Here is a 15,862-nt window from a genome sequence, read left to right on the forward strand (position 1 = left end):
CAAGTCCCTCCTCTCTACCTTTTATCTTAGCCTGCTGGACAAACTTTCCTCATTCCTGAAGAAGGGCTTATGCCCGAAACGTCGATTCTCCTGTTCCTTGGATGCTGCTTGACCTGCTGCGCTTTTCCAGCAACACATTTTCAGCTCTGATCTCCAGCATCTGCAGTCCTCACTTCCTCCTCACTATAGACCAATGAGCCTGACATCAGTGGTGGGCAATTTGTCAGCCTCTCCCTATAGCTCAAATCCTCCAACCCTAGCAACATCCTTGTAAACCTTTGAATCCTTTCAAGTTTCACAACATCCGTCCAATAGCAGGGAGACCACAATTGAACGCAGTATTCCAAAAGTGGCCTAATCAATATCCTATACAGCTGCAACATAGCCTCACAACTCTTACACTCACTGACCAATAAAGGCAAGCATGCCAAATGCCTTCTCCACTAGCGACTCCACTTCATTGGCCTATGAACTTGCACTGCAAGGTCTCTTTGTTCAGAAACACTCCCCAGTACCTTACCATTAAGTGTATAGGTCCTGCCCTGATTTGCTTTTTCAAAAATGCAGCAACAAAATTTCAAAAACCATTCTCTGTCCCATCAATTTGCCTCACTGCTGAAAGGCTCTTCAACTATTTTGTTGACCATTTTCAAAGTTTGGATAAATACTTGAGGCTATGAGGAAAGAGCAAAAGGAGCAGCACTAACTGGATAGACTTTCGAAGAGTTGGTGCGGGTTGAATGGTCTCACTCTAAATTGTATGATTTGCAGCTGCCAATTTACATGCAGCAAGATGCTACAAATAGCAATATGATAAAGACAAGGTCATCTTTTCTCCGCTGGTGATGTTGGTTGAGGGATAAATAATGGCTGTGGAGGTGTGGAAGAACACTTCAAATTAGCTTCAGTGTTCTTTTCGACTCATGAGGGTGAACGGACCATCAGAAAGACAGCACCTCTGACAATGCAGAATTCCCTCAGTACTAAATTGGAGTGTAAGAATAAAGTTTCTGGAGGGCAACTTGAACACAGGACTTTCTGATTTAATGGAGAGTGGTACCCAATAAACCACATTGGACATGATATCCTAGCAAAAGGTAGCACCTTTAGTGTGGATGAGAACAGTGGAAGGAATCTGAGGGGTTTTATCACAGTAAATAGGGAGAAACTACAGCAGGAGGGATAATAACTAGAGGGCATAGATTTACGGCGATTTTCTTTTACGTGGGTATCACTGGCTGGCCAGCATTTATTGCCCATCCCTAGTTGTCCTTGAGAAGGTGGTGCTGAGGTTCCTTCTTGAACTGCTGCAGTCCATGTGCTGTAGGTTGATCCGCAATGCCCTCAGGGAGGGAACTCCAGGATTTTGACTTAGCAAAAGTGAAGGAACAGTGATGTATTTCCAAGTCAGGATGGTGAGTGGCTTGGAGGGGAACTTGCAGGTGCTGGTGTTCCCATGTATCTGCTGCCCTTATCCTTCCATATGGAAGTGGTCAAGGGTTTAGAGGTTTTTATCTGAGGATCTTCGGTGAATTTCTGCATTGTGTCTTGTTGCTGCTACTGCTACTGAGCATTGGAGGTGGAGGGAGTGGATGTGGTACCAATCCAGAGGATTGTTTTGTCCTGGATGGTGTCAAGTTTCTGAGTTTTGTTGGAACTGCCCCCATTCAGGCAAGTGGGGAGTATTCCAGGATACTTTGTAGATGGTGGTCAGGCTTTGGTAGAAAAACCAATGTGATGATGAGAAGAATTCTTTTTAAATAGCAAGTAGTCATCATCCAAAAATTTGGTGGAAGCAATTTCAATAGTAATTTTCAAAAGGAAAATGGATAAATAATTAAAAAGGAAAATAATGGAGGACTGTGGGCAAGAGCAAAGGAGATGACTAATTAGATGTGTCATTTCAAGAGCTGGCACAAAACGATGGCTAATTGACCTCTGTCTTAATTAGAGAATCCTTGAGTGAAATTTTTAACTTACATGAGTATTCCTACATCTAGAACCAAGAATTTCCCTGCTACTGCCTGATGCTGCAAGTTTGAATACATTTTGTGTCTGCAGGAGGCATTCAATGTTGCATTAGACTTGCTAAGGTTGTCAGTTTGAACAAGTGAATAAATGTAAATCAAGCTGCTGGATGATTCATTAAAGACAATGACATTATATATTTTAAAACTGTACTCTCTGGCTGCTGTTGATCTTTCTAAGCGTTGATCCACATTGATCCCGTGTGGTTGGAGTGTCCCAAGGCAGAAGATGAGCCACCGGACGTCTGGAGGAAGAACGCCTCATCTTCCGTCTTGGGACCCTCCAACCACTCAGGATCAATGTGGATTTCACCAGTTTCCTCATTTAGCCTCCCTCCACCTTATCCCAGTCCCAACCTTCCAACTCAGCACTGCCCTCTCGAACTGTCCTACCTGTCCATCTTCCTTCCCATCTATTCGGTCCACCTTCCTCTCCGACCTATCACCTTCACCCCCACCTTCATCTACCTATCGCATTCCCAGCTACCTTCCCCCCAGTCCCCATGCCCCTCCCATTTATCTCTCAGCCCCCTTGGGCTACCCCCTCATTCCTGATGAAGGGCTTATGCTCAAATCGTTGACACTCCTGCTCCTCAGATGCTGCCTGACCGTCTGTGCTTTTCCAGCTCTGATTCCAGACAGCAGTGTGTTGCACTCTCCCAATGCCCTCCAAAGCACAAATAATGATGTTAGAAGAGTCAAATGATGAACACACAAAAGTCCACGAGCGAGCCTGGGGAATAACACAGTAGCACCCAGTGTTTAAGCTCTATTTAACAACCGGCAATTTGCAGACCCTTTTGAATGAGGGGCAGCAGAGAGTGTAATAGTCTCTCACGAGGAAGCAGCAGCAGGGAAAGCTCGTTTGGGGAAAAGCAGAGGGACAGCTGAGAGAGGAAGTGAAATGCTAAAAAAAAATGCTGGACACTGCACGGGGATTCCGTTAACCATTCTTTATTAGGGTGGTCCAGAGCTCCTGCTATTTCCTTTATATTTGATTCAATTTTTGCTCTTATTTCTGTGCATAGTAATACAAGATAATTATGAGGCTTTCTTCAGATCCCTGCACTGTGCTTTTATTATGAACCCATTCTGCTGTCCGGAACCCTTTTGTTCCTGGAGATTCCTTTGGGAAACAGCGCCCTGAAACAAGGCAATTGCCAGTTTCTTGTAGAGAAAGAAAGAAAGCAAGGTGATTCCTGTTTTACCCAACTCCCTTCCCCATTCTCTTTCTAAACTGCTGCCTCTTGAGTCGGCGAGACCCTGCCAGTGACCACTGGTTGAATGGCAGTGAGTTGCAAAACAAGGGCACGGGGAGGGTGAAAGAAAGGAGGGCAGATCAAAGGCCAGTTTCTGTTTTCAACTTTGAAGAGCTGCAACTTTCCCATAGGCTCGCATCGTCCGGCACCCTGCAGTTTTCTCTTCAGAGTCCTTGCTCCAAGAGGTGAACAAGCAGGTCATTGTTCTCCCTCATTCTACAGCAGTGCTGGATCCCAGTTCTGTTAGGCCCTGCATTCTTCCACCCTGCTGAACAATGCAGAAAGCTGGGTTTCATTCATCACTGTTTTGACAGGGCTCAGCCGAGTCACACGCTAGCCACCCTCTCTCATTTTAATTTTTCCGGTAGGCCCCTTACTCCTTTCAGCTCAGCTTCAGACAGGCTTATGTTGATAGTCGGTGTGTTAGCCGAGGGCTAGAGCTCTTGTAACTATTCAGGATCCACTTTAGTGGAGAACTGGGCTCAATTAATGGTGGCGATCACAGATGGAGCCTCAATTAGAGATGCGGAGACTTTTTTTTTGATTTTGATTTGATTTATTAATGTCACATGTACCTAGGTGCAGTGAAAAGTTTAGTTTTGCATGCAGTACAGGCAGGTCATACCAAGTAAAGTGCATGAGGGTAACATAACAGAGTGAGGAATACAATGTTACGTCTGCAGGGAAGGTGCACAGAGAGTGAGACCAACATTAAATTTCAAATTTGAGGAGGTCCATTCAGACATCTAACAACAGCGGGGACGAAGCTACTCTTCAGTGTGGCTAATGGAATATTATCCTTTTTAACTCAAGGATTATAATGGAAAAGGAGAGACGGTTTGTTACAGTTATCCTTAGCTGCATCACATTTGGAGTTTTTGAAACCATGCAGTTCTGAGCACTGCACCTTGGATAGAACAGAGAACGTGTGCAGCAGAAGGAAACTGGCTCAAAGTGTTAGATTAACAGAGGCATTCCATAATTTTGCACCTTTCCTATTTCCTGCAATTCAGTTCAGGATTGGTTTTGTTTTCATTTTTAGGGTTTTGAAAGGAATTGCTCTGGTCGAGGGAAAAGAGTTTTGCAAATATGTGGGGGTTGGGATGGAGATGGGTCTCGGACAATGGGGCATTACATTTCAATCAAAGTCAGGCCATTTGGGAAAGATAGCTCTTCAAGCAGAGTGTTAGAAATGTGAAACAGTCTCTTGTTAAATAAAAAGCAGCATGTATTAGCTGTATTAATATTTTCTGGTCCGAAATGGGCAATTTTTGGTTTGGCAGGATGTGAAGGGAAACAGCACAATGGGTGATTGGAGTGAGCATACAGAACTACAATTTTACTGAATGCCAGAACGGCTTCTTCCTCTGCCTAAAGTCCTAAGAGCTGCGAGCAGAAGTCTCCATGAGCTGTTCCCACAAGCTAGTTTTGTGCTTCGGAGTATGGGCATAAACCTGAGCTCTTGGGATAGCTCTGAGAATAAGACAGGAATAGTAAAGGTCCAGGCAGTTGAACAATTAGAGCGATAAATCCTAATCCACGTGATTCACTTTTCAGTTCCACAGTTGATTAAAATTGTTTGTTACGTAGTGTTGACTTCGAGCCAATTTTTTAAAAAAAAGGACTTGCATTTATGTAGCACCTTTAATACAAAGCACCTCACAGTAATGTCATTAAACAAAATTTGACACTGAGTCACATCAGCAAACATTGGGATAGATAATCAACTACTTAACCAAAGATAGAGGTTTTAAGGAGCATCTTCAAGGAGAGATGTTCAGTGGGGAGGTTGTAATTTGGGAAAGAAATTCCAGAGACTAAGGCACAGCTGCCAGTAGTGATGTGATTAAAACCAGGGCATGTACAAGAGACCAGAACTTTAGCACCACAGAGAAGATGTAGATCTCAGGAGCTGGAGGAAGTTACAAGGGTAGGAAAGGCCAGTGAAGAATCTGCACTCAAAGATAAGGTATGTACAGATGAGTAACCAATGTAAGCCAGTGAGCACAGGAGATATGGGTGAATAGATCTGGTGTGACAAGGGTATTGGTTGCAGAGTGTTTTATGAGTTAAGTTTATACAAAGAGTAAAGTGGGAGTCTCTCAAGGGGAGCATTAGAATAGACAAGTCGAGAGTTACCAACAATATGGATGAGGGTTGTTGCAGATGAACAGAGGCTAGACTTACTAGTGCTTAATGGCTTTTAGCCATTGTCATCATGTACATTTTTGATTAATTTGCCAGAAACTGTTATTCTTCACAAGACGCTCTTGTGGAACAAGTTACTAGCATCGGGAGGTTGGAATTTTATACTCAGGGTGTATAACCTGCCAAATATTATCTGCCTGTGTTTTACAAAACAGGAAATGATTACCCACCATTATACTTGCTAAGTGTTTAACTAAAACCTTCATTAGGTTCTGAGGGAACATCATACAATAGTGATATTCCCCATTGTACAAGGTGTCAACCATGATTCTGTGGGCCACATGCTCACCTCTGAGTTACCAGGTTGAGTTTCAAGCCATATCCCACAGGATGGCACTACAGCATGGTACTGAGGAGCAGTCCACTGACTAGGACACACTTCGGTATATCCTCTGTCATGTTGCTAAAGTAATGCAGGAAGCGGCTCAGCCAACTTGCATGATTCCTGAAGCAGCAATGTGATTGTGAAGGGAACCTTGTTTTGAAAATGTTGAGATGTTAGTTGCAGGATAAGTATTGTCCACGACACTGGAGACAAATTTCCCTTAAGATAGACCCGTGCAATATTGCATTTCCATCTTAGATCAGTTACAGCTTCAGATTAACCTCCCATCTGAAATACAGCACTCCCACAATATACCACTGAGTGACAGAGAAGATTTTGTGCTCACTTCTGGAGTGGGACTGAAGCTCAGAACCTCCTACGTCAAAAACATGCAAATTTATGAGGTCAGAGGGGGGGCAGAGGCCATTTGATCCCTCCAGCCTGTTCCTTTGTTAGTCGAGAAGCTATCTCCCTGTGCCCAGAGAATACTGAGCGGTACCCCACCTCCACTGCCCCCTGGGAAGAGAGCTCCAAAGACTGATGACTCCAGAGGAAGTTTCCACTTCATTCCCTGATTAGACTCCTCTTGTTTTTAACCTGAGTCTCTTAAGCTGAGTGAGTGCACCTGAATGAACCATGGCTGACACCACACCTTAGTGGAGACGAGGACATAAGAAGAAATTTCGGGAGTTTTCTTAGAGTACCTAAGAAGAGACTATGGCAGAAAGGTTAGTAACCAGAGGATACAGATTTATGGCAATGAGCAAAAAGTTAGTAAAAGGAGTTGGGATGTCATGGTGCAGATGTACATGACATTGATAAGGTCACTTTTGGAATACTGTGTTCAATTCTGGTCACCTTACTGTAAGAAAGATGTTGTGAAACTTGAAAAGGTACAGAAAAGATTTAAGGATGTTGCTGGAGTTGGAGGTTTTGAGCTATAGGCAGAGCCTGGGGCTGTTTTCCCTGGAACATCGGAGGTCAAAAGGTGACCTTATAGAGATTTATAAAATCATGAGGGGCATGGAGAGGGTGAATTGCTATTTTCTGAGGATAGGAGAAACTACAGGGCTCAGGTTTAAGGTGAGATGGGAAAAATTTAAACAGACCTAAGGGGCAAGTTTTTCACTAAGGGGCAGAGGGTGGAATGAGCTGCCAGAGGAAGTGGTGGAGGCTGGTACAATTACGACATTTAAAAGGCTTCTGGATGGGTATATGGGTTTAGAGGGATAGAGGGCCAAATGCTGTCAATTGGTACTAGATTAATTTAGGATAGCTGGTCGGCATAGAAGCGTTGGACCAAAGGGTCTGTTTCCACCTCAATGACTATGACTCTATCAGAGGTGAAATGAGGAGATATTTCTTTATACAGTAAATAATGAGCTGGAATGCGTGAAAGGACAAGGAGTTTGAAAAGTTCACTGCTGCAGGAAAGAATAAATGAAAGGGATTACATGGATACCTCTTTTAAACAGCCAGGGTGGGTACAATGTGCTGTGTCATTCTAGGATTTGATGAATGGGTCTTGCTTTAAGGAAAGAATTAATTTCTACAGGCTCCATTACTGTGTGAACCTGAATTGATATATCACAGGCAATGTACAGAGAGATGCTGATAGAAAATGTTAAGATGATATTTGGCCTTGTGAAAAAATACAGAGAGATGCTAGTGGGACCTCTCGTGGTGCAGTGGTGGTGTCCCTCCTCCTGGACAGGGAGACCCGAGTTCAAGTCCCGCCTGCTCCAGAGCTGTGTAATTATAGCTCCGAATAGGTTGATTAGAAAACATCTAAAGCGAGATGTTGTGCTGAGAACTTACTGCAGTGAGCCTGCGGCCAGATTTCCCCATTTCTCTCGCCCCCATGTGGAGGGAACTGGGGAATATTGCTGGCCTTGTCCTTGTCCATAGCAGCTGTGATCTATCAGCACAGAACACACACAGTCATCCTTCAGGCACTACACTCACACACACACACACAGCACATTAATGACACAGCTCACATCAAGTAGGGATTAGACACAAAATGAGCCACTTGTCCATAGTTTGGCGGGGGGGGGGGGAGGGAGAGAGAGAGAGAGAGAGAGAGAGAGAGAGAGTGTGTGTGTATGTATATTTCTTGGGGAGGGTGGGAAGAGGCAAGATTATAGTACATTAAACATATTAAACAGTACAAGCAAAATACCCCAAAGGCAGCAGCCAACGAGATACACATGGGAAGGGACGCATTGCGAAATGATGTTAATTTAAAGCAGGTCTGTAAAACAGCGAGTGTATATTTAAGGCGACCTACCCAAGTATTCATGTCATACAGAGAGTTGGCAATATGAATTGCTCCTTCTGCCCTTTATTGAAAGGCTGTTGAGCTACTGGCAATACAAATTGAGATTGTTAAATCCCTTGCTGTGATCTTTACTGGCTTTTCAGAGTTCAGTTCAACTTCACGGTATCTGGGACTCTGACTTTTCGCTGTCATGTTGGGCTGGTCCTTTATGATCTCAGGCTCTTAAAGTCAATAAACTACAGCTCTGTTTTCTGATTCCTACCTTCGAGGTCATGGCTCCACAACTGCTGGGTGCGGTTTCAAGAGTCGTGGCAATTTCCCTGATCTGCAGCAGCACTGAGGTGGTGAGTGATAGCAAGTTGTTCAACAGGAACCACGACAGCTGCCACTCATGCGATCATGAGGAACAGGAGCAGGAGTAGGCCATTTGGCCTGATGACCCGCTGAGAGAAGAAATTTCAATCAAACTACCACCTTAGGTGGGAGAAATCTCTTAATTTTAAATAGTGTCTCCAAGCTTTGATTCTCCCACAAGGAGAATGAATTCTCTCAGTACCAACTTTGTCAATCTTACATCAAGATCTTAGATGTTTCAATAAGAGCACTTTTAATCCTTCAAAAGGCCAATGAGTTTAGGTCCAACCTGCTCCACTGTTCCTCATACGACAGAAATAGTGCAATAAACATCTCCAATCTGCCTCTAATGCACTATATCACTGTTCAAAAAGTAGACCAGATGTATCTGCAGTATTCCAGGGTGTGGTCTCCCTATATCCTGTATACCTTATCAAGATCTCACTCTTTTTACACACAATTCCCCTTATAGTAAAGGCCAACATTCCATATGCATACCTAGTCACTTGATGTACCTGTATGCCCATTTGTGATTAACATCCTAGAACACCAGATCCTTTTGCAATGCAGTACTCTGCAGATACCCCCTCCATTTAAAGAATATTCGGCTTTCTATTCACACTGTCACAGGGAACAACCTCACCTTCCCCTGCATTATATTCCATCTGCCAAATTCTTAACTGCTCATTTAGCCTATCTACATTCCTCTGCAGATCCTAAATCCTCATCACAACTTGCTCTTTGTCCAAATCATTACTGTAGATTTTAATAGGTTGAGGTTCCAGCACTGATCCTTGTCTATTTTTATAGAGAATGACTCTCAATTATCCCAACTGTCTTTTTTTCCTGTTAGTTAGCCAATCCCTTATACATGGTGATACGTCACCTCAAACATCATTAGCTCTTTCACGTAATCTCTTTTGCAGCATGTTATTGAATACCTAACGCAAATCCAATAAACTCTATCTATTAGTTTCCCTTTATCAAGCCAATCAAATGAATTCTGTAGACTATTTTTTGTTTGCTATTCAGTATTTTTGATTATGGACTGAAATGGGAAAAGAACGGTTTTAAAAACCAAGGAATGTTGGAGGATTGCTGCATTTCTAAAAAGTAAGTAACCAGACACTTACATAGCAAAGCAAGCAATGAAAGCCTGGTTTGCAGACGAACTGGAGCCAAGGAACGGAGCTTTGGATAACAAACAATAATTGATTGGTCTGCGGATTAGTGAACAGTTATTGATGACAAAAACCTTATGCCTGACAACAACTATATGATCATCTCCCAGGTAGCAGAACAGCTTGGGGATGAGAATGTTTTAGGCAGAAACCTCAGGACAGGAAGAAGCTGTTTTTGCTTGGCAACAATAAGGACATCAAGCTGAAGATAAAACAGTTTATTTCCCCTTTCCAGTCACTGTAGACTGTGACTTTTAATTGAGAAGTCAAAGGCCTTTCTAAATGTGAACCAGTCACCCTGTGCCCCCTAGTAACTACTGAAAGTAACTGGAGGAGGAAGATCAAAAGCAGCATTGTGATCAGCACATGAATCATCTCAGTAATTCCTGAGAACAGGAAGTCCTGGATTGCTTTCCCAATCTTTCCCTCCACTCATAATACCCTTTTCTTTTCTGATTGGCTGTATGTGTGAAGGGGTGGACTTTATAATGGGGTTAAAGTTTTAATTAGTAGTTACATGCTGATGGTTCATAATTGTTCACTTGTAGCTCGAGTTTATTTATTTTTAATCAATAGTCATAAGATCACAGAGCTGTACAGCATGGAAATAGACCCTTTGGTCCAACTCATCCATGCCAACCAGATATTGTACATAAATCTAATCCCATTCGCCAGTGTTTGGTACATATCCCTCTAATCCCTTCCTATTCATATGCCATTCCAGATGCTTTTAAAATGCTGTAATTGTACCAGCCTCCACCGCTTCCTCTGGCAGCTCATTCCATACATGCACCACCCTCTGTGTGAATAGGTTGCCCCTCAGGTCCCTTTTAAATCTTTCCCCTAAACCTATGCCCTCTAGTTTTGGACTCCCACCTCAGGTAAAAGATCTTGGCTTTTCACCCTATCCATGCCCCTCATGATTTTATAAACCTCTATAAGATCAACCCTCTGCCTCCAACAATCCAGGGAAAACAGCCCCAACCTATTCAGCCTCTCCCTATAGCTCAAATCCTCCAACCATGGCAACATCCTTGTAAATCTTTTTTGAACCCTTTCAAGTTTCACAACATCCTTCCTATAATAGAGAGACCAGAATTGAACGCAGTATCCCAATATGGCCTAACCAACGTCCTGTACAAATGCAACATGACCTCCCAACTCCTCAATTCAATGCACTGACCAATAAAGGCAAGCATACCAAACGCCTTCTTCACTATCCTTTCTACTTGCGACTCCACTTTCAAGGAACTATGATCCTACACGCCAAGATTTCTTTGTTCAGCAACACTCCACAGGACCTTACCATTAGGTATATCAGTCCTGCCCTGGATTGCCTTTCTAAATGCAGCACCTCACATTTATCTAAATAAAACTCCATCTGCCACTTCTCGGCCCATTGACCGATCTGATCAAGGTCCCGTTATACTCCGAGGTAACCTGCTTCGGTGTCTACAACATCTCCAATTTTAGTGTCATCTGCAAACTAACCTCACCATACCTGCTATATTCACATCCAAATCATTTATATAAATGATGTCATTATTGTTAAGTACAGAAATTAGGTCTGTGCTTTCTGTCAATCTGAGTCTGAAAGTCTAGTAAATTGGGGAATTCTGCACACTTTGCAAAAATATTTTACTTTTGTGGTAACTCTGGAATTAGCAGGGCTTGATCTCCAGAACATTACTGGACGGAGGTGTAACAATTTTGACAAATGTAATTTCCCTTGCACAAAACCTTGCAGTCTCTGTCTGATTGCACTTCAATTTTCTAAGCATCCTGGTACCAGCTTTTTAATTATAGATTCATGCATTTTCCCAATGACAGATGGTAAGCTAACAAGTTTATAACTTGCTGCTTGCTATCACCCTCCTTGCTTCAATATTTAGGTTACACATCTGAATTTCACATCTGCTGGGACCTTTCCAGATTCTACAGAAGTTTGGAAGATTATAATCAATACATCAATAATCTCTGTAGCAGCCTCTATGAAGACCCTTGGATGCAGGTATCAGGTTCAGTAGATTTGAGAGCCCTCAGTCCCATCAATTTTCAAGTATTTTTTATCTAGCTATCGTAATGGCTTTAAGTTCCTTTCCCACTTTTGCCCGTTATGGTTATACTATTCTTTGGATACTTTTTATGCCTTCTCCTGTGTAGAGGAGATTAAAAAAAAACTTGTTCATAGTCTGCCACTAAATTGTTTCTTATTATTAATTCCCCAGTCTCAATCTCTGAGGGATCAATACCCATTGTCCCCTGTAGAAAGCATTACTGCCCATTTTCATAACCTGCTAGCTTTTTCTTGTACTCTAATTTCTCCCTTCTTTAAAAGTCATCCTTTGCTGGCTAAAAATGTCTGCCCTATCATTAATCTCTCCCTTCAATTTGACACAATCTTTAACTTCCTTTGTTAGTGATAGATGTTGCATCCTTCTTGTCGAGTCATTCCTTAAAATGGAATATATCATTTTGAAGAGCTGTGCAATAACTCCTGAAATGTCTGCTTTCTTATCTTTTAAGATAGTTTTCCATTCCACTTTAGTCACCTTGTTTCATATCTTTGTAATGACCTTTATTTTAGTTTAAGGCACATTCAGACCCAGACGTCTCACCCTCAGACTAATAATGAAATTCTACCATATTGCGACGAATTCCACCTCCAGGATCCTTTACAATTAGGTCAGTAATTAAGCTGGTACAACTGCACACTGCTGGGTCAAATTTAGCCTTAAACTGTCCCTTGGTTGGCTCCAGAACTTATTGCTTGAAGAAACTCTTTCAAACGCAGTCCATGAATTTATTGTCAAAGCTACCTTTGCCAATTTGATCTGCCCATCTTTTACAAAAGCTAAACTCACTCGTGATAATTGCAGTACCTTTCTTAAAAGGCCTCATTACTTTCTCAGTTACAGCTTGTCCAACAATGATATGCAGGGCTTCTCATACCAACAAAGTTTTGGGGTAGCAGGCAGTAATGACAGCTCTGGAGCTTGGATTGATTTCTGACAGTTGTGAGGCCCCTTTAAATTCTCATTATTTTTGTTTTTAAGCATGTCCCTAGTGGATTGTCCTCATGAGGCCTGATTCCTGCTGCAAAAGAATCCTGTGAATAGATTGATGTTTGTCGAAAGCCTGCTTAAGACTGAAACCTCCCCTCCACTAGTCTTTATTCAACAGAATTGTAACACTGAATGTTTTCTCTGGGGGCACACTAAGTGAGGCATTAATATGGGCTTGCACCAGGGAAAGGTTTGGGAAGTGCTAATACAGCAGCTGTTACTTCCATTGCTATTTTCTCATCCCACCCATGTCTTATTGCTGTACTGATTTCATCTTTTATTAACAGAGCTACCCCACCTCCTTTTCCTTTTCCTCTGCTCCTTGAAATGTCAAATATCCTGGAGTATTCAGTCTCCAGTTGTGGTCACTTTACAACCGCATCATTTCTTTTTAACAGATGGTTTCATCCTGGTCGGACGATCTGTATTAATTGAAGCTTATATAATTCTTGAGGATATCTTTCACTGAGTTATTTAACTCGTTTAAATGATTGTCTTAAGTTGAGAAGTTATATTGGATTGAGTTGCAGGATCCCTGCATGGTGAGGGATTCTTTAACGATGTTGGATTTGTTAAAACCTACAACGTACCTACTATTTATTTCAGTTTGTGTTACCCATTTTGTTACAAGTAATTTTTGCATTAGATAAAGAACCTTTAATTCTATCTTTTTCCTGCTTTTCCCTACACTGAGTTTATTTGATAGTCTACACATATTTGTAAGCTCTATCCTTTCCTATCACACTTTGATTACCAAGCCCAGTACTACCACTCATACTATTGCCTGGTCACTTCTTGTTAACTTTCCAAAGCTCCCTAGGCATGAGCCACTATGCCCCAGCTAAATAGTTCAAACCCCTCTCTACTACTTTAGTTCCTTGATTTGTCAGTACACTGACCCCAATGTGGTTCCGGTGATGTACATCCCAACCAGGGACTGTTACATCAGGGCCCAATGCTCTACAGGGACTTTGTTGTGCTCAGGTTGGAATGGGCTGCTGAGCTTGGGTTGGAACGGCTGTCTTTGACATTGGGTTGGAGCAGCTGTATCTGGGTGGGGAAGTGGCCACTGTACACAGAGATTACAATATTTGTGGTTGAGTTTCTGCTTTTTTATTTTAGCCTCTGGCTGCTCATAATCATTGGCAGGAACATTTCCTTTGTCCTATACATACCCACACAAACCACAACAAACGATACTTTCTCTTCCAAATTATATATCTCTCACAGGCCTGAGGAGACATTCTTAATCCAAGAATGGGGCAGGCAAAGGGTCTTTGGGACTCAAGCTCTTGACTACGGAGAACCATTCCCACCTCACTAAATGGATTTCCCCCATGTTACAATGACAGGTTGGAACCCTTAAATATTACAGGTGTGGGGTTTATAGACCTTAAATACAAAATGTGTTTTTTTTTTAAAAAGAGGACTGCTACAGAGATAAAATAACTGCAGAATAAATTCAGTGGCTTGCTGGCAAAAATTTTACATGGGAGTGATGGGACGTAACAATCAAAGGTTTCACAGAAACTTCTAACAGACTGGACAGTCATTTCTTGTGACTACAAAGAAAGTAAGGGGCTGACCACCACATGCTCAACTGCAGATTATATCCCAGTTTTGTTTATTTTTCAAAAGGAAAAACTCAAGGACAAGGGTTAAAAAGCTAGTTTTAACTCTACTGGAGAGCACTAGGGGGACTGAACATTCACATGTACCAGCCTGGATTTGATTGTTCGCAGACTGTGAAGGTCACAGTCGAAGGACGATCCGCTAGACATCCTGTGTTGCTGGTAAAGGGATTCTGTCACTCTGAGTGTTTGAGGTCAGCTAGCCTGCAGCCAGAACATTAGAAAACAGGATAACACGAGGACAGTTTCTCTCACCCTAAGTGCCGGAATCCAATTGTCAAAAGGAATCATAGCTTTACAGATTGGTTGACACACTGTAGTTAAGGACTGTGAAACCAATTGCTCAACTACCAACATAAATGCTACTAGTAACTGTCACTGAAACAGCCACTCTTTGTGAGCAACTGATCTGTATATCTTTTTAAAAAAACTATTATCTTTTTGGATTCACTTTACATTTCTAATTGGCACGCATACGTGTTAGTTTACTAATTCTTCTCATCTTTAGTAATTAATAAACTCACCCATTGTTAACTCAAGAAAGCCCACTTAAGTTTGACTCCTTTAAATCATAAGATCATTTAATTCTGGAAGAAAAACACCCACTAGGGAAGGGATCTGTTGTTAAATTATCTTTGTTGAAGCCAAAGGTGGTGTGGTGCGTGTGTGCTTGTCTTGGAGTAATGACAAGGTGCCCTATTAATTTGTACTGCTCGTACCACTTTAAACTGCTGCATCAGTTTAGACAGAACACAACTTTAAACTTATCAATCACCTACTCGTTCACCGAGTAACTCCAAGCTTTAGGTTTCAGTTCTCACTGTCTGCGGTTCTCTCACTTGGATCACACCCTATTTGTAAACGGCCAGAATGCAACTTCTCACTCAATACATCAAATTCACATACCAAAATCCCACAGTGAAGAACTCAAATCTCACTGCACCTTTGAACAACTTACTCTGTGCATCTGCTAAACCTCAAACATTTAAACCATTTTGATTTCCAGTGAACTGTGTGTCAGCCATTGCTAGCTAGGGAACCAAATCAAGTTGGCTATCTCATTAACTAATTGTAGCTGCTTCTAGCAGTGAGCTGTAAAATATAACAGTAAATTGTAGTCTAACTTGCTGCAAACATTGGCTAGATTTTGGAACGAGATCAATGCTTAAAATTCCCTTACTTATCAAATTCCCAGAGCTAAGCACTTGGTTTCACTGCATACAGCCTGAGGCTGCACTCTGGTACACTCCCTACTCAAACATAGATAGGCTCTGTCAGGAGTGATTAGAAGTGATCAAGGGTGCTCACCTCTGCCCAGTGTAGTGATGTGGAAGCCACTACAAATTAGCTCACTGAGCACAGAGCAAAAACAACAACCTTATGAACAAGAACGAGTCAAACATGATCATGCAAATACATGCACAATACCAAAGATAGTTTAATTGATAAAGGCATCTCTTAGAATATTCACTCAGAACATAAGGGGCACACATTGATATCAAGTTTATGCCGAACTGGTAGATCTGAACCA

At 42.1% G+C, this 15,862-nt stretch overlaps 1 protein-coding gene across 5 annotated transcripts in view; it reads right to left on the bottom strand.

Annotated features, from left to right (window-relative positions):
• The window catches only part of rad51b (RAD51 paralog B), a 568,881-nt gene that overhangs the window by 102,252 nt on the left and 450,767 nt on the right, over window positions 1-15,862 (bottom strand). The window contains exon 11 of one of the 5 annotated variants that reach the window (XM_043698229.1): window positions 2,887-3,554. The exons of the other annotated variants lie outside the window; for them this stretch is intronic. Within the exon in view, the coding sequence (XP_043554164.1) occupies window positions 3,451-3,554 (104 nt within the window). The 3' untranslated portion in view covers window positions 2,887-3,450. Of the gene's footprint in view, window positions 1-2,886; window positions 3,555-15,862 lie in introns of those variants that run through there. 5 annotated transcript variants of the gene reach the window in all.

Source organism: Chiloscyllium plagiosum, chromosome 10 (genome assembly GCF_004010195.1).
Source record: "Chiloscyllium plagiosum isolate BGI_BamShark_2017 chromosome 10, ASM401019v2, whole genome shotgun sequence".
Taxonomy (NCBI): Eukaryota; Metazoa; Chordata; class Chondrichthyes; order Orectolobiformes; family Hemiscylliidae; genus Chiloscyllium; species Chiloscyllium plagiosum.